The sequence below is a fragment of the Phaseolus vulgaris genome, chromosome 2 (assembly GCF_051622355.1).
Source record: "Phaseolus vulgaris cultivar YP4 chromosome 2, ASM5162235v1, whole genome shotgun sequence".
NCBI lineage: Eukaryota > Viridiplantae > Streptophyta > Magnoliopsida > Fabales > Fabaceae > Phaseolus > Phaseolus vulgaris.
In genome coordinates, this window is record NC_143499.1 from 31,727,440 (window position 1) to 31,746,241 (window position 18,802).

Here is an 18,802-nt window from a genome sequence, read left to right on the forward strand (position 1 = left end):
AATTTATTTAAGAAACCATTGGTACGATTCTCCGTTACACATAAACTAATTTTCCTACTTCTCACTCTCTATTTTTCCTTTCACTTACTTACTTTCCAATATTTTCCATATTTTGTAAAAAACTGATATATTATAAAAAAATTAATAAGAAAAAAAGAGAAAACTGTAGAGAGAATAATAATTTTGCATGATAATGATATTTTTTATTTATAATGACTATAAAATTATATTATTAATATAAATGTATGAATAATAATATTATTTATTTGATATTTAATATTAAATATAAATATATATAAAAATAGAAATAAAAAATACGCATATCTTTATCTCGCGTCTGTGTAGCCATAGTATATATAATAAAGGAGGATGGTGACGGAAAAGTTAAAAAATCATAAGATTTAATCTTAAAATGTTATATATATTTTTTAAATTATTGAATAAGTTGATAATAGAAAAGGAAAGATTTAATCTTATCTCTACAACTTTTTTTTGAAGTACTATAAAAAATTAATATAAAAATGTTATAGAGAGGGAATGTACGAATAAACCCTAATCGTAAGTTGCAAATAGTGGTTAAATCAAGGTAAATTGGAAAAACGCAATAGAGAGCGTTCTTCCCCATCTGGTTAGGGTTCTTCCTCATCTGGTTAGGGTTCACGCACAGAGCTACATTGCACCCTGAGAAATTGCTAATAACCTGCAACGATGTCTTCATCGAAGGAGGCGGACCCAACCCTGGGTTACCTCACTCGGAAGGACACGGAGGTGAAGCTTCCGCGTCCAACCAGGGTCAAGAATAAAACCCCTGCTCCTATCCAAATCACCGCCGAGCAAATTCTCCGGGAGGCTCGGGAGCGTCAAGAGGCGGAGATCCGCCCTCCTAAGCAGAAAATCACCGACTCCACCGAGCTCGGCGAATACCGGCTTCGCAAGCGCAAGGAGTTCGAGGACCTTATCCGCCGCGTTCGATGGAACATTGGCGTGTGGATCAAGTACGCGCAATGGGAGGAATCGCAGAAGGATTTCAAACGCGCGCGTTCCGTTTGGGAGAGGGCGCTGGAGGTGGATTACAAGAACCACACGCTCTGGCTCAAGTACGCGGAGGTCGAGATGAAGAACAAGTTCATAAACCACGCCCGCAACGTGTGGGATCGCGCCGTCACGCTTCTTCCGAGGGTGGATCAGTTGTGGTACAAGTACATTCACATGGAGGAGATGTTAGGCAATGTCGCCGGCGCGAGGCAGGTTTTCGAGAGGTGGATGAAGTGGACTCCGGACCAGCAGGGATGGCTGTCGTACTTAAAATTTGAGCTTAGGTACAATGAAATTGAACGCGCCAGAGGGATTTTTGAGCGATTTGTCGAGTGCCACCCTCGGGTTGGTGCTTGGATACGCTATGCTAAGTTTGAGATGAAGAGTGGCGAGGTTGGGAAGGCTAGGACCGTGTACGAGAGAGCTGTGGATAAGCTATCTGATGACGAGGAAGCAGAGCAGTTATTTGTTGCTTTTGCTGAGTTTGAGGAAAGGTGTAAGGAGACTGAGCGTGCAAGAGCTATCTATAAGTTTGCTCTTGATCATATTCCCAAGGGAAGGGCGGAAGATTTGTATAGAAAATTTGTGGCATTTGAGAAGCAGTATGGGGACAGAGAAGGAATCGAAGATGCCATCGTTGGGAAGAGAAGGTTTCAGTATGAGGACGAAGTGAAGAAGAGTCCGTTGAATTATGATTCCTGGTTTGACTACATAAGGTTGGAGGAAAGTGTGGGGGATAAGGAAAGGATCAGGGAGGTTTATGAGAGAGCTATAGCCAATGTTCCCCCGGCGGAGGAGAAGCGCTACTGGCAGCGCTATATTTATTTGTGGTATGTTTGATTTAGATTTCATTGTTCCTGTCTTATTTGTTTATTCACTGTTTTGACATTTTTTACCTAATGTTTGTTAATCGTGTATGTGCAACGTAGGATTAATTATGCACTCTATGAAGAGCTCGATGCTGGGGATGCGGAGCGAACAAGGGACGTATACAGGTATGCATCTGTTTATGAACTTAAATTTTGGATCTAACTGTATTGATTTCTATTTCTATCATGTTTAGATTTCTATTTTTGTTCATCAACTCATAGTTATGAGAATAATATAATTCACCATTCGAATGTTAGGATTCATTATTCAAATTCTCTGGATTTGTATCTTAAATGAATACTACGATTCATGTTTTTACTTTTTCACCAATTTTCTTGAAAAAATTGATAATTTACGTAAGTTTAAATTTTTAAGTGAAGAAATTTGAAAGAACACTTGTAAACTTATTCTATTCCATTATTCCACCTTTTATTTGTAATTCATTAAATGCACATACTTTGTTTAGTTATTTTATTGCTTCGTTTCTATTCTTCTAAAATAAGTTCTTCACAATCTCATGTATAACTAGTATTCTTGTTTTACATGATTTCTTCAAAAGTTGTTTTTTTATCTATTTCTATTTTAAATAGTTTACAGTAAACACTAAATATCATACGCGATGATTTATCTCCAGTATTTTTTTGTTGTATTTCAATCTTATGATTCGATACAAGTTGCGATACTAGTGCTTATTAACCCTCACTGTGTGACATACGAGGAACACTGGAATTACAGTTATGCCTCAGTTTATATCAAATACAATTACTTTTCCAACTTCAGTAATCTTCTATGTATCAACCATTATTTATGAATAATTACTTCCAAACGTTAAAAATTATGTAAGTCATTATCCTTAGCATTGTATTGTCAAGCATAATTTCTACTGGAATCTACAATCACATTTGACTTGAATTTCAGGAGAATCTTGTGTATTATCTTCCTTTACTAATTCACTTAAAAGACAATTTCATTGTAGTATTGGTATCATAGATTTACTGTACTGCTATTGAGTCTTGATCATACTGACGTTCTTTGTTACTTCCACTTCTTTAGGGAGTGCCTCAACCAGATACCTCACCAGAAGTTCTCGTTTGCAAAATTATGGCTTCTAGCAGCACAGTTTGAAATACGTCAGCTGAATCTCAAGGCTGCTCGTCAAATATTAGGAAATGCCATTGGAAAGGCTCCTAAAGATAAGGTAATATATCCATGGACACAAACACAACTTCTTTTACTGCAATCTGGTTGACTTTTCACCCAATGTTACTCTTTGACAACAGATTTTTAAGAAGTATATAGAGATAGAACTGCAGCTTGGTAATATAGACCGGTGCAGAAAACTATATGAAAAATATCTGGAGTGGTCTCCAGAAAATTGTTATGCTTGGAGCAAGTATGCTGAGTTGGAGAGATCATTATCTGAGACGGATCGAGCTCGAGGAATTTTTGAGCTTGCAATTGCCCAACCAGCATTGGACATGCCTGAACTCTTGTGGAAGGTACACAATTTGTTTCTCGTGAAAGAAAATGTCTGGACACTCGCATTTAATTGTTTAGCATCATTCTTGATCCGGCACAGGGATTTATTTAAATTTTGGACTTGGATGGAAAGGGAAATTATGAAAATAGGTGGATAGCCTTTTTACTTAAACATAATACAAAGATCACTTTTAGGAGCCTTATACTAAAACCACTGAAAAAGTAGGTAAAGACAACTTGTAAATGACAAATTTGTCTCACTAGTGATTAGGGCTATAGTATTAAAATATCTACCGAGTATGAAGATGTTTATAACTTTAATGTTTACTGGCTTATTATTTGAAAGAGGATTTGTTATTAGCAATGCATCCAATACTTCGTTTATTTTCCACATGGATGTTTATACAGTAGATTTTGACTTGATTCGGAGGAGATCAATGCTAGCATAGTTAAACATTGTATTTGCTACCTTCACTTCTGTAAAATGTCGACCATCAGGATTTGGCATGTAATCCTTTTACCCCATCTGAGGCTGCATTGGTGCTACCTCTTTGGGCAAGTGGGGATTTGAACCTTTTAGGTTCATGTAGAGATGAGGGTCGTCCACTTTAAGTTCCAACCATGGAAATCCTTGGTTCTTTTGTATGGTTTGTCTAGCAAACATCAAAGAAAGCTCTGCACCAGTTGTATTGTATCTTGGTTTAGGATTGATCTTGTGGCTTTCTTAGGTTGTTTTACTGGATGAAAGGCGTTTATTGGTGTTGTTGGAATGGGTTTGGTTGCAGAAGCTTGTATGGCAAGGAATCTCCAACTTGTTTTAGGATGGATTATGGTGGTTTCTTGTCACTTATGGATGGCAACATGGACGGAAATTATGAAAATAGGTGGGTAGCCTTTTTACTTAAACATAATACAAAGATCACTTTTAGGAGCCTTATACTAAAACCACTGAAAAAGTAGGTAAAGACAACTTGTAAATGACAAATTTGTCTCACTAGTGATTAGGGCTATAGTATTAAAATATCTACCGAGTATGAAGATGCCTATAACTTTAATGTTTACTGGCTTATTATTTGAAAGAGGATTTGTTATTATCAATGCATCCAATACTTCGTTTATTTTCCACATGGATGCTTATACAGTAGATTTTGACTTGATTCGGAGGAGAGATCAATGCTAGCATAGTTAAACATTGTATTTGCTACTTTCACTTCTGTAAAATGTCGACCACCAGGATTTGGCATGTAATCCTTTTACCCCATCTGAGGCTGCATTGCTGCTACCTCTTTGTGCAAGTGGGGATATAAACCTTTTAGGTTCATGGAGAGATGAGGGTCGTCCACTTTAAGTTCCAACCATGGAAACCCTTGGTTCTTTTGTATGGTTTGTCTAGCAAGCATCAAAGAAAGCTCTGCACCAGTTGTATTGTATCTTGGTTTAGGATTAATCTTGTGGCTTTCTTAGGTTGTTTTACTGAATGAAAGGCGTTTATTGGTGTTGTTGGAATGGGTTTTGGTTGCAGAAGCTTGTATGGCAAGGAATCTCCAACTTGTTGTTTTAGGATGGATTAGGGTGGTTTCTTGTCACTTATGGATGGCAACATGGACGGAAATGTTGGTGGTAGATTTGGGTGGTGTTTGAAGGTGGTTTATGGCTGTTTGGGTGGTCAAGGCGCATGTTTAGGTTGCATTGCAACTTGTTGTGCAAGGTAGGTCCAAGGGCCTAGCTAAGGATGGTTTCTTTGAAGGTTCTTTCTGTGGGGTTGTTTCACTCTTGGCTACCAAAGGTCATGGTGACCGTCTTGTGGATGGTTTGAGTGGTGGTTGTAAAGTGTGTGGGTAGCCTAGGTATGACCAAGAAGAACCAAGAAGGAAAGCAGAAGAAATGCACAAAAAAAAGGAAATAATTAGAAGAAGTAAGAAAGACGACTAGGAGAAGAAATTTACCTTTGGAATGATATCTTCTCTTGGAAACTAGCCATGAACATGACTCAAGAACTAAAGGAGGAAAGGTTCCTCTTGCACCACTAACTCTTGAGCTAACCAAGAGAGGAAATTGAAACTCAAATTCTTCTTCGAGATAAGAGTTTCTGAAAGAGAAGTGTTCACAGCCCTCAAAAGCCCAACCATGTCTTAAAAGCAATACTTTTCATTCACTCCCAAACTTGTGGCCAATGTACAGAGGTGCTTTCTCTTTAGAGGTTAGGCGCATGGAAGGAGTGGCCAAACACTTTCTTTCCCTCCTTGTGTCCAAACAAAGCTACAAGCTAAATTACTAAAAGAATAGTCAAAGGAACTATAGGCTATCCTTATGTCCAAGGACGGATTTATTACATGAAGACCTATTTTCTACTTTATTCACGAACTTGCCATCTTTACTTATAGTTAATCTCCCTCTAGTAACTTCTTGAAGTGACTCCTCCTTCCTGTCCATGATCACATGGTTTGATGAGATGTGGCAACTTCATTATAACCCTGATTGAGGTGCCCACAGCTGTTGGTGGAAGATTGGGTAGCAATCAAATTTTGGATGGTCTGATTGGTTTAGGTTGATGGTGGTTCAATTTGAACATAGGACAGCAATGAAGGGCAAGGTGGCAAGCTTGCCGGTTGAATGATGTAGCAGATAGAACAGAGGAGATGAAAAGTGCTTTGCGTTCAACAAAATTTAATTGAAAATCTCTTAAACGTTCATTAATTTAAAACTGATTTAAAAATGGAAAATTTGTGTTTTTCAACTGAAAAAGTTGAGTGAGTGGGTGTATGTTGCCACACTCACTTATATATGGTTATGCTCTGATGTGACAGCTTCCTTTTTCATCATTCCTTATTTGACTTCTATTGTTTGTCTTATATTGTATACCTTGATAGCTATATTCACATTAGTCATAATGTAACTGAATTTGTTGATACAAGCAGGCATTCATTGACTTTGAGACTGCTGAGGGTGAATTTGATAGAGCAAGAGCACTTTATGAAAGGCTTCTTGACCGAACAAAGCACTTGAAGGTATGGATAAGCTATGCGGAATTTGAGGCAACAGCTATGGACGTGGACAATGTAGACGTAACAGAAAACGAACAAAAGAAGCAATGCATTGAGCGTGCTAGAAGTATGTGATCCAGTGCTATATGGCTCTTATGCTGTTAATTGGTTGTTTTCAGTTAGTTTGAACATAAGTGGGATAATTTTCTGAATCTCTTCATATCTTGTTTATGCCTGTATTAGGGGTGTTTGAGAAGGCTCTCAACTACTTCAGATCATCAGCTCCAGATTTGAAAGAAGAAAGGGCAATGTTATTGGAAAAATGGCTTAACATGGAGACTACATTTGGAGATCTGGGTGATGTTAGCTTAGTCCAGTCTAAGCTGCCCAAAAAGCTCAAGAAGAGAAGACATGTTACCACTGAAGATGGTTCTACCAGGTATGTAACTAACTCGGTGTATGTTAATTTTATACCTATGAAATATTTTTGCTGTTATACTTTTGTAAGTCTTCTTTTTTTCTGACATCATTCCTGTTAATTTAATTTTGCAGAATTGAAGATTTCATCGACTTTTTGTTTCCTGAAGAAAGTCAGACAACAAATCTCAAGATCTTGGAAGCTGCTTACAAATGGAAGAAGCAAAAACTGTCTTTGGATGATTAATAATAACTTGTAGTTCTATTTTTAGTGTGTATATATTGGGGAAGATTTAATTGTCGTGTAACTAGCAAATGCAGGACGTGATATACCTGCACATTATAAAATTCTTGGACCATTGTCTTTAAGTTGAAACGTCATTTTTATTAGATGTGGAAATAGATATCTCAAAACCAGTAGCATCTGCAGGAGCTAATGCAATATTTTGAGCTTTCCAAGTTTTGACTTGTAAACGCATTTGAGGAGCATGTAAAGGAGTTAACGAAGTTTATATATTGTGAAATTGTTGACAAACTTGTTTAAAACTATGATTATTGCAAGTTGCTACTCATTTTTGAATTTAGGAATCAAAGTAATTTTTGAATTTAGGAATCAAAGCAATCGATTACGCTTAAAGATATGTTAGATTTCTAAATCTGTTGATGCTATTACAAGTTAAGAAAATTATAATTAAGTTTTAAAATATTTTTCTTTCCTTAAAAAAGTCTTTTATTATGTAAATTTTTTAATTGAATTCTTAGATTCAGTTCCATTAGTTTATGAGAAGTTACATGATTTTTAGTGGTGGGCGAGGTTATGCAGGGAATACGGTTGATCTACGGATAACCAGAATAAAAAAGTAAAATTTGTCTAATATTAATAAAATACAAAATTATTTATTGTATGTTGTGAAAATAATTTATTGTCGAGTCTATACTATTATTTCAACTATTTTTTTTAAATATATATTATCATATAATCGTCTAAAATTCAACTTTCATCTAATTTTTAAGTGTAGTTCTTTTTACTATATTTATAATTAAAAAACATCTTCTCTAATTATTGTGGTTGAAAGAAAATAAGGTAATCATTTTATACACCAAAATATAAAAGAATTTTGTTTTAAAATTATTTACTTACGTTCACAATTTAAGATGTCAAAGGAAATAAAATCTTATCATGTTTTAGATAAAATTTTATCTTTTTCTTTTAACACAGGGTAACATTTTTTGTTAAATAAATTTTGATAGAATAATTGATTTAATCACTAACATTTATACTAGATATATAATTTTTTAAAAATTAAACAACTCATTATCATATGTTTTTATAAATTATAAATATCTTAGAAAATGATTTCGTACTTTATCAAGAACTCGATAATCTTATTTTACCTATCTTTATTACCACATTTTATAAAGATTGCCTGCTCATAATTTTTGTGTTCCTATTACGGAGTAGATTGTGAAAAGAATTTGTTTGATAATCTTTATTTTATACTATCTTTTGTGTTCCTATAATCTTTTGTATACTATCTTTATCTTATAATTAAGTAGTTTTATAACTTATTCACTGGTTTATTAATAAAACATGTAAAATTTATCTTTATTACTTTTTTTTATTATAATTTCATATATTTTTTTTATGTTATTACTCTGTACATTTATAATTTATTTACTCATTTATCCTTACTAAGTGAAAACAAGTATTAAAAATCGATTATTTCAAGCTACAGCCCATAAAATTTAAAATTATACCTCACAAACTTATACAATTAATTGATATATATTTTTTTTTTGGTTTTAATAAGTTCATATATATTTTTTAAACACCCTCCCATTGATTTGTAAGATGATGTTCCACTAATTTAATTTTATGTAATTTTTAATTTTTTATAGGAAGAAAATACAAAGATATCCACCACAACAGGTAGACAGAAAGGACTAAGGAATTCCTTTTATGGAAAACTACGGGAACACAGCGCGTTAGTTTTTTTTTTTACTATTATTATTATATATATATATATTATTTATTTAAATATAAATTCATGTGTATTGATATGTATTGATATGTATGAGATATATATGTTATTGGATTTTAAGAGATTTGAGGAAGGAGAGAAAAAATTAAAAAACTAATTTACATTCAAAAACTAAAATGATTTTGATAACGTGTTTTAAAGAGGATAATTAATTTCTTCACTCTTCTGCTAGTTAAGTGATAGGTGACAAAAAATAAAAATTAGCCTATCAATCTCTTCACACTTCTGTCAGTTAAGTGAGAATAAATAAAATAAAAATTTTAAATTAAAAAACTGTTTTCTTAACTTCTAAAATTATAAAATATCTAAACAACCAAATAAATTAATAAAATAAAATATTAAACAATGATAAAAAAGAAAACAATTTAAAACAGTTAAAGTGGGAAATCCCATATATAAATAAGTATATAAATATAGATGAAAAAAGATTTGATAATATTCATCCTCAAATACAATTGTAATAGTATCATATAAGATGAAAATAATAGTCATCTATAATAATATACTTTTATTTAATGTATATTTGGTCTTTCAATAAATATTAATATTATAATTACTAATCTTTTACTATCAATTATTAATAAAATTAAATATTTTGAATATAATAAAACTGTTAACACATTTTTACAAATAAAAAAAAGATAATGATAAGAGTAACAATAATAATATTTTTATAATATTTCCACATTTTCCTTTTATATTAACAAAATGAATAGCTCCTCTCTTTTTTTAATTATTCCCAAAACCATTGAATTTATTTATCGTTATAGAACTACTTTGCCTTGGATTATTTCCATTCAATATTTCTTAATCCCTTCTGTTTGGTGGAAGTCGAGTTCCATTCCCAGGTAACAGTTTTCTTCTTTCATCTTTACTAAGGAAAAATTAGATTTTACAATATATGTTTCATTCCCAGATTTGTAATTTGAATCTGGAATAATCAATGCATCAATAGTCTGAGAAAACATTCAGTGCATGGGATTTTGAAAAATAATGAATACACCAAAAACTTGGATTTTATCATTGTTTCCTTCCTTCTAAAAGCTGATCAGAAACAATAATGTAATATTATATGATTGATTGTAAATTAAAAAGGAAATTATAAATGTGTGGGGACTTAATTTGTGGATCTGTGTTACTGTATTTATCTTTCAATCCATGAATGTAGAACTTATACATGTATCTTCTGGATTCTATGATTGTGCTATCTGTTCATGTTCTTTCTCCATACAAAAGGTTTGATAAAACAATGACAAACTCAAGAAAAATTGGATTTCAACTAAATCAATCGGCACTTTCAGTTAAATATTATTTTTCAATGCATTTTCTTTTAAACTTGGTGGAATTGTGTTCTTGAGCAAATCTAAACTGCTCCAGAAAACTAAATTCTTAGCTCTTCAAGCTTCTGGGAGAACAAGTTTCTCTTCCTCATACAATTTCTTTGCTTTCTTGCCTAAATATCATGATTAATATATAATAAATGGGTACTGTAAACTATGTTCGCCATATAGATAAAATTTGTGTAAACATAATGTTTTCTGAGATATTATGGTTAGATCAAATATTACCAATTTTAGAATTTCTTAATTCAGTTACGATTTTTTATATATCGATGAATTAAGGGAGAAAAGTGTATTTAAATTATTTTGATCTCAATTCTTAAACGAGACTATATTGAATGTGAGAGTATATTAAATGTGTGAATTGTGTAAACTAAATTCATGTTTTGCTTGTTGAGAAATATTGGTCTCTTTTTCTTGGCACATCAAACACTTTCAAATATTGCAATCAATAACTGCTACTGTTGCTAATTTTCTGTTGACCATGGTTTATTCATATTAATGAATATGCATACATTGACATTTAGAATGGCCTCTTAATTTCTGATGCCTGTGTTCACTTTTCAGTTTCAGGGTTCCTATTCATTTTCCGAGGAAGAAAATGGATAGTTCCTTGCAAGAAATTTCCTTCTAAATTTAACAAAAGGATGTTCAAACACCGTCTAGGGGGATTCTCCAAGTCCTTCCGGAGCCAAATTGATCCTGAAAAATCCGAAGCACTCAGAAGAACAAAAACAGGTGCAGATCATGTATTTGTGTTTTTGTATCTTCTGCATGATACTAAAATCTGTTAAATGAAAAATGACGATTATCATAATGAAATTCTAATTCTGATAAAAGAACAATACCAGAAACACTTTTGGAATTGTATTTTAGTTTCATTGTTGCTAGCGACATATTTTTCAACATGTTCTTCACCAATGTTAGTTAATTTTTCTAAACTATAAAATCAAGAGTTGAAATCGTTACAAAAAGAACTGAGAACTGCAAAATTTCATGATTAGTCTTCACCAATCTTACGTAGTTTGCAATGTCAACTTTCATCAAATGGAGTATAGATACTAACACTATAAGACACGGATAATATGGAGATAAGTATAATCTCTAAAATATAAGATAAAAGAATAGGAATATATGTATATTATATAATTATGAATGATATAAATTGATAACAAAAATTTATATGCACTAAATATATTTCAATTTTAGTATAAAAATATTTATCATGACTGGTTCAAAAGAATTTGTTCCTTATTTTTATAATTATAATAAAAGTTTATAAAAAAATTATGTTAGAGACAGGTTAGAATTGTCAGAAAAACGAACAAATATTTTTTTGAATTATACATTTTACTGTAACTATCTTCCGAGTAACAATATTTGTCCAACACGGATACGCCATTTAATAATACGTGATATTAATAGCTTTCGTCAACTAGTTTTGAATACTTATCCATCTCTCTATGTTGTTGACAGATATGGAAACCGACCTGAGTAGAATCGCAAAGCTTATTAAAAACGAAGATGGAACCTCGAAGAAAGAGAAAGAGAAAGAGCTTGGGTGGCTGGTGGAGGATTTCTACACTCAGTACCAGTCACTGTACTCATTGTATGGTCGTCTCACCGGAGAGTACGTGAAATCAGGTCATAGGATGTCCTCAGTGTCTTCTTCCTCCAGCTCGGAGTCTGAGTACTTTTCCTCCGAGGAAGCAGATGCTAATTCAGACATCAACGATTCAAACCAAAAACCTTTCCCCAGAGAAACGGAACGTTCTCTCGAACTACTTCTCAAGACTCAGGCATCCAACGAGTTTGAGGAACAGTTCAAAAGGAATCCAGAACTTCAAGTTGAAAGCCAAGCACGTGAAGATAAACAAAACGCTTATTTGCAGAGACGAGTTTTGCAGCTTGAACTGTTTCTGAAAGAGAGCAAAGGAACAGTGTCTGTGTTGCAAGCAAAACTCAAAACCAACGAGGATCATGCAGCGTCCAAAATTTCTGAACTGATGGCACGGATACACAAGCTCGAGCAAGAGGCAAAGTCTCTTCGGACGCAGAAAGGGAAAAAGAAAGAGAAGGTTAGACGCAAGAAGAAGGACTTCGATGACCAGATTAATGCCATGCAACAGATGTTGGATTCCTTGAGCAATCGTAACAAAGAGTTGGAAGAACAATTGGAAAGAACAAGAGCAGAAGTTTCGCAATTATGCTCTGCTCGGGTTGAAATTCTTGAGGAGGATTTGGCTGAAGAAAAGGAGGGTTTTCTTGCAAGGATAAAGGACCTGGAACTGGAAGTGGAATCTCGATATAGGAAACAGAGGGAATTGGAGGATAGAAACAATGAACTAGAAAGAGCAGTGGCAGAAATAGGTGCAGAACACAAACGAGCCGAAATTGGGTCCAAGAATATGAAGTTGTGTCAGCAACTATCAGAAAGGAAAATGGAAAGAACAATTCAAATGTTGAACCATAGAATCCATGAGGCAGAACAGCTGAAGAATGAAAACAAAGAGAGTCACAAAAGGGCAGAGCAAAGATACGAGGAAGAGAAGAGAATCCTTAGGGAGAGAATTGCTAGGTACGAAGAGGAACTAAGAGTGAGGGCAAGCACAGCGTCGGCACCAATAGAGGTTGATATAAAGGGGTTGGAATTGGGTGCAGAAGCACTAGATTTGGCTGCAGGGAAGCTTGAGGAGCACAGAGAGCGTGTGGCTAAAATGGTGGGGGAAGTTGAGTTTGCTAAGGATTGGATAAGACAAAGAAATGGTGAAGTGAAAGAGGTGAAAGAGAAGGTAGAAGGGCTTAAGGTGTTGTTGAGTGAGAAAGAAGAGAAAGAGTTGAAATTGAAAGAGATGTTGTGGAAGTTGGAAGCGATGGTGAGCAAAGAAGGAGGGGAGAAGCTGAATCTGATGAAATCAGTGAGGCAGCTTGAAAGGAAAGTGGAAAAGTTGGAAAGGGTTGTGAAAGAGAAAGATGGTGAGTTGGTTGGGCTTGGGGAGAAGAAGAGGGAAGCAATAAGGCAACTTTGTTTGCTGGTTGAGTTTCATCGCAATCGCTACCTCTATCTAAAGGATTGTCAAAGAGAAAGAAGATTTGGTAGCAGGAAACCATTCTCTATTTTTCTTTAAATTCTTAACTAGTTGATGCGACTTCAAGTCAAAAAAAATAGTATCACTTACAATCAATTACATGGTATTCAAAGTATTATCTACTTTAAAGATCGGTATTTTGTCACGATTTTGTCTTTGAAAGATATCTGGGTCAGTTGAAACAAAAAGAGTATATAAATTGTCATTCACTTTGACTCCTGAATGATGTGAGACTATATTGTGAGTACCGGAACACTGTTGCCAGTACCAGAACACTAGATATGGAACACACTTTCTTAAAACGTGTGCTTTCTAAGAGAATGCCATTTCTGATAAGTTTTAGGTACAAGCTTGTAATCAACAACCGATCACACTATACCTATTAGCTGCTACAGCCACCAATCATGGCAACAAATTCCTTCTACCAAGATTATGTTCCTACGTGCCTATGTTCGATTAGATAAATTGTTAGAAAATTTTGGTCTGTCCATTTTCTTCCATTATCTATGGGAAATAATTAACTTCTTTTTCCTATCATTTCACTTCAACGTGTTTTGTCAACTTATTTTTGGATCCTCATCAAGTACACAGGTTTCACGACCCAAGTATAAATAATGTAGGTGCTTTAGGAGGAAATTCATAATATTTTTTATTCACGTTTCTTCCACAAGTCCCGAATGTTAACCTTATATTGCAATTGCAGTATCACTAGTGAAAATATAAGAATCCATGACTTATTGAGGGATGTAGCTACCTTTATAAAAAGGGATGTGGTGCATGTTTTTTATAAACACCAAATTTTTTAGGTCACTAAAATAAGAAATGATATAATAACAACTTATTATGTTGGGTTTTTCTTATCATCATAATAATATAATATGCTATTTAGTAAGTCAATTTTAATTAAATTGTCATAATAAATGAGATTACGTCTTTTTCTTAAAAAATTGAATATTCAAAAACATTGTAGGTTCTTCTCCAACTAATATTAGAATCAATCATAGAAGGTGTCCTATAAATCAGAAGGTGCGTTTAACTTGAATCCCTTACTTCAAGGGGACAACTTTCTCGTGAAATCGGTGGAATCCTAATATGATTGTGTTCTCCCGTGAAACTTATTCTGATTTTGTGTTAAAATTTGGTGCTTAAATTTCGTGAACAATTCATACTCTTCCGATTGGAATTAGTCTAGATTTGACCCTTTTTTATAGGAAAAATCTTCTCGTGCATCTTAGATATCATCAACATTAGACCTATATGGCCAAATAGAATAATAGAATAATAAACTGTAAAAGAAAACTATAATCGTTATTATCATGTTCAGAATCATCCACTCAACTTACAATGCACAAAATGTACAAAATCTTGCACTGTATATGCTGAGAAAGAATGGTATGTGGAAATTTATTTTCAGAAAATGAAATGAACTTCTAATACTGTAACTTTTTACAAATTCAAATAAAAGCCTAAAGAAATTGTTAATTCTTCAATGTGAGATTCTCACTTCTACTCCAAGAATGTCCTTGACCATCTCGTATGACACAAAAGCAATAGCTATGGAAGGGACCACCTGAAATAAAGAAAGGAATGTAACCAAAATGTTTTTATAATTTCCATGTGATTCAAAATATAGAACATTATTAATATGACAAGGAAGTTGGGGAAGTGGGTGAATGAATTAACTGACCTTCACCGAATTGGGAACTAAGCCCTTGTATAATGCTCCAAATCCCTCGTGATGCACAGTTTTCCTGAATGCATCAACCATGCCACTATACTCCATTATGCTCTTCCCCTCACCAGCGACAACTGGTGCAGCATCTTTCCATCCCACCATTTGCATTCTTCGGCGAATCACATCAAGAGGGTAAGCCACAGTTTGGCCAACAGTACCAGCAGCAGCCCCACATGCAAGCCTTGTTGTTACACTTAGCTCAGAGTCTTGACCCATTCCAAATGGTTTAGATCGAATCAACCAGTCTTTGAGAGACTCATATAGGGCAAAATTAAGACCCACATATGGTATCTGCAGACACACAGCTTAATATGTTCATGCAAAAATGAAATGCCAATATCTTTTGAAGTATCGAATGTTGTTTACTTACAACTCCTATAACTGAAGGTAGCCAGCCTTTATACAAAGCTCGAGGACCTTCTTCCCTGAAGACTGTTGAAAGAGCATGGTAAATTCCCCTGTATTGACGTGGAGATGCTTCTGTCTACAGGATCATTGAAAAATTAAGTTATGGCCAACGGAGCAAGCGATTCAATGAAGCATCTTTATCTTTCCACAAACAGCACTTCCAAAACAAAATACCTGGACGGTTAGCCTTCCTCGCACCATGTCCATTGGATAAGTGGCAGACATGGCAATGATTCCCGCACAAGCTCCAGCTCCAAGACGCAAAATGGGAGTGAGCTGAGCTTCTTCTGCGAAAAAGATGGTATGAGGAATGGAATTCAAGCATCAACCACAAAGAACTATCGAATGATGATGATAAGTCTTAGAAAGGTAGGAAAACACATTAATTATGAATCACATGTCTCAGACAAAACATACATCGATCTTATTCTCAATACTGCCAGATGGGGGTTGATTCCTTTGTTCATATTTGTTGTAAAACAAGAACCTAATATAACAAAATAAAAACGGAAAACAGAGTGTGTGAAATGAAAACAGAGTAAGTGGTATGAGGAATGGAATTCAAGCATCAACCACAAAGAACTATCGAATGATGATGATAAGTCTTAGAAGGGTAGGAAAACACATTAATTATGAATCACATGTCTCAGACAAAACATACATCGATCTTATTCTCAATATGGGGGTTGATTCCTTTGTTCATATTTGTTGTAAAACAAGAACCTAATATAGCAAAATAAAAACGGAAAACAGAGTGTGTGAAATAAAAACAGAGTAAGTGGTAAAACCCTAGATTTCTTCACACAACTCTCACTCAGGATCCTCTTGAAACCGTCGTGCTTCTTCTCCTTCTTCTCCATTCTTCACATTTTTTTTTTCTTTCTCTTATTACGAAGTGGACTTTAAGCCTAACTCAACCCCATAAAACCGGCTCATAAGGTTGAGGTCTGCACCCATTTATATATTATGAAATGTCCTTATCTCTAGTCGATGTGGGATCTCCAACATCTCTCTCTTCAATATTTTATTATTATAATAATTCTGGGTTTGATTTGAGTATTACTTAAATAAAGATAAACTTGCTAGTTCTGATCCTCAAAAATATCCAAAAAGTTCCTGTTGTATCCTGGGAGACTTGTACAATACATCGCGGATAAGTCCTTACGGACAGTTATTACTCACTCGGAAAACTATTTTTTTTTGTTAGTTTTAAAGCCTATATTACTAGAATATTTCCTTCCAAAACAATGGCATTGTAGCGAAGGACTTACGTGCAGTATACAAACTGACGTGCCAGTAATGCAGCTACTTTATTTCTTCTGTACTATCTATTCCTCCTTTTTCACAATTTCTTTATTAAAAAGTTATATTTTACTCTACAAAACACCCATTTTTAATATTGTGATTGCATTGATAAAAATAAAAATGCAGATTGACACGCACATGCTTATAGTTCGAATACCGATAGAAATCTGTATTCAAATAAGAATTGTTTTTGGTCGTACCATTTCCCGGTTGCTGCTGGTAGAACCATAAAATACCCCTGCACTAGTATTGGCACAATTAGAGGGAGGCTGATATCTAATTAACAAATGTACAAGAGAATAATGAAATAGATTTCAGAAAACAAATGTGGAGAAACGTACTTCAAAGCTTGCTCATAGCTGAAGAACTTCACTGCTGAATTGGGGACAATACGTGCACAGTTAGTTCCGTTTCCTTTAAACAATCCTCTAAAACCCTCAGTTTTCCATATATATTTTAAGCCTTGACTTGTTCCGTTGTATTTTATATTTTGACTATTTTGAACCTGCATTCTCAAAGGGCAATTTGTTTCTAAGCAACAGAATATATCATGAGCACATTCTTCCTCCTGCAACATTTATTTAATGGGAACTACCTGCAGCAGAATCTTCAACCTCTCCAGTGGAGCCACAGCACTTCGTGACCTACAACATAGGTTAGATATATAATGTTCGATGAGAAATGATAATTTGACAACATAAGACATAATTGATTTAAATATAAATATATGTAATAAATGTATAGAAAAATATTAAAATAATAGTATTAAGGACGGTAATGTATTGTATAAAAAGTCAAAACCCATTTGATACATGACTCCTGGTACAAGGCAAAATTATTTGATTATTTTGAATATTAAAATAATTAACGTTGAACACAACGTTCCATTTCCATATACTTGTCTTTATTTTTTATTTATATTTTCTACCGATATACGCATTTTAAAATTTTATCAAAATTAAAAGAAACGTTTTCTTATTGTGTCAGATTTTATTATTTTCTAAGGTAAAATCTAACGCAGTTTATGCCTGCGTTGCTTGTTTTGTTATTCTCTTCAGATATAGTCAAAATCCCTAATAAATTTAGAAGAGTACTTTTAACAAACATATTCGTATGTCGACAAATAGACTTTACCCCACTAGATTTGACAGTCAAAGAGCTTATCTTCACTGCATAGAAAATCATATCATTTATGCATTTAACTTAACAATGGAAAAAAAACACTACAGAAATATCTTTTTTTAGATTTAAATTATTTATCTATATTAAGGTATTTAATATTTCACTCCATTTCATTTATCTTTATCATTAAACATTTATTTAATACGTTTCCCTTTCTTTGATGTCTTTTTATCTCTATCTTCTATTTTTCCTGACGTATTGAAATGTCAAACAAACCTATCGAGCTCCAATGACTAATAGTCCAGAAAATAACATTCAAGAAAGAATGAAAGACAAGAAAATTCAGATTGAATGATCAGAGCGTAACGATTTCAAGCTTTTGAAAATGCATAATAAAGAAGTAAAGAGGCTTCAATGGTCTAAAAAATAATCGCAAGAAGAATGAAAAAGAAAATAAAAGAATTAATGCAGAGTGAAACTCACACTCCTCCGGCAACTCCACCGGCGACGAGAGACTTGCAGATGCTGAGAAACTCGTGAGTACGAGGTTTGGCAGCCTCACCGGCAGGCTTTGCTTCGGAGGCCATTGCTTCGGAGTAGGTAGTTTTGGTGAGAGATCGATTCTGCGGAGAATGAGAAGAGAAAGGAATGTAAACGGTATAACAGAATCGTTACGAAAATTTTCTAGTCGAAAGAATTTCGCTTTGGAAAATCAACTATTATATTATATTATATTATTTTATAATTATTTAAATTAAAACTAAAAAAATAATATTAAATTTGGACAAAATTATTTACGTAACGATCTATTTTAATTTATATAATTAATTATTAGTTTTACTTTTATTACCACTAACAGAAATATAATTTATAAATTATTTACGTGGACCTCTATATATATATATATATGCGTAGAGATAACGTGTGATCTGTGAGTTCCCGCTTGGTATTCCCGTAATTCTCATGCACAAGAAAG

General features: G+C 33.8%; 3 protein-coding genes across 5 annotated transcripts; 2 read left to right on the top strand and 1 right to left on the bottom strand.

Moving 5' to 3' along the window:
* Window positions 1-523: 523 nt before the first annotated feature.
* LOC137811471 (uncharacterized) lies at window positions 524-7,185 on the top strand. The gene is made up of 7 exons (XM_068613244.2): window positions 524-1,865; window positions 1,965-2,030; window positions 2,959-3,103; window positions 3,186-3,404; window positions 6,303-6,495; window positions 6,612-6,807; window positions 6,921-7,185. Exons 1-7 carry the CDS (start codon window positions 709-711, stop codon window positions 7,030-7,032), a joined length of 2,088 nt encoding a protein of 695 aa, XP_068469345.1. The 5' UTR covers window positions 524-708; the 3' UTR covers window positions 7,033-7,185.
* Window positions 7,186-11,590: 4,405 nt separating this feature from the next.
* On the top strand, window positions 11,591-13,344 carry LOC137809700 (uncharacterized). The gene has a single exon (XM_068610794.2). It carries the CDS (start codon window positions 11,631-11,633, stop codon window positions 13,293-13,295), a length of 1,665 nt encoding a protein of 554 aa, XP_068466895.1. The 5' UTR covers window positions 11,591-11,630; the 3' UTR covers window positions 13,296-13,344.
* Window positions 13,345-14,544: 1,200 nt separating this feature from the next.
* On the bottom strand, window positions 14,545-18,532 carry LOC137811472 (mitochondrial adenine nucleotide transporter ADNT1). 3 transcript variants are annotated; one of them, XM_068613248.2, is made up of 8 exons: window positions 18,310-18,532; window positions 17,300-17,348; window positions 17,046-17,209; window positions 16,905-16,942; window positions 15,574-15,683; window positions 15,362-15,475; window positions 14,944-15,282; window positions 14,545-14,826 (listed from the first exon to the last, which is right to left on the bottom strand). In XM_068613248.2, exons 1-8 carry the CDS (start codon window positions 18,411-18,413, stop codon window positions 14,743-14,745), a joined length of 1,002 nt encoding a protein of 333 aa, XP_068469349.1. In that variant the 5' UTR covers window positions 18,414-18,532; the 3' UTR covers window positions 14,545-14,742. The 3 variants fall into 3 exon arrangements, with proteins under 3 accessions (XP_068469349.1, XP_068469347.1, XP_090154724.1); XM_068613246.2 differs by having other exon boundaries at window positions 15,574-15,686; XM_090298598.1 differs by lacking the exons at window positions 16,905-16,942; window positions 17,046-17,209; window positions 17,300-17,348; window positions 18,310-18,532 and adding an exon at window positions 15,817-15,887 and having other exon boundaries at window positions 15,574-15,686.
* Window positions 18,533-18,802: the final 270 nt, after the last annotated feature.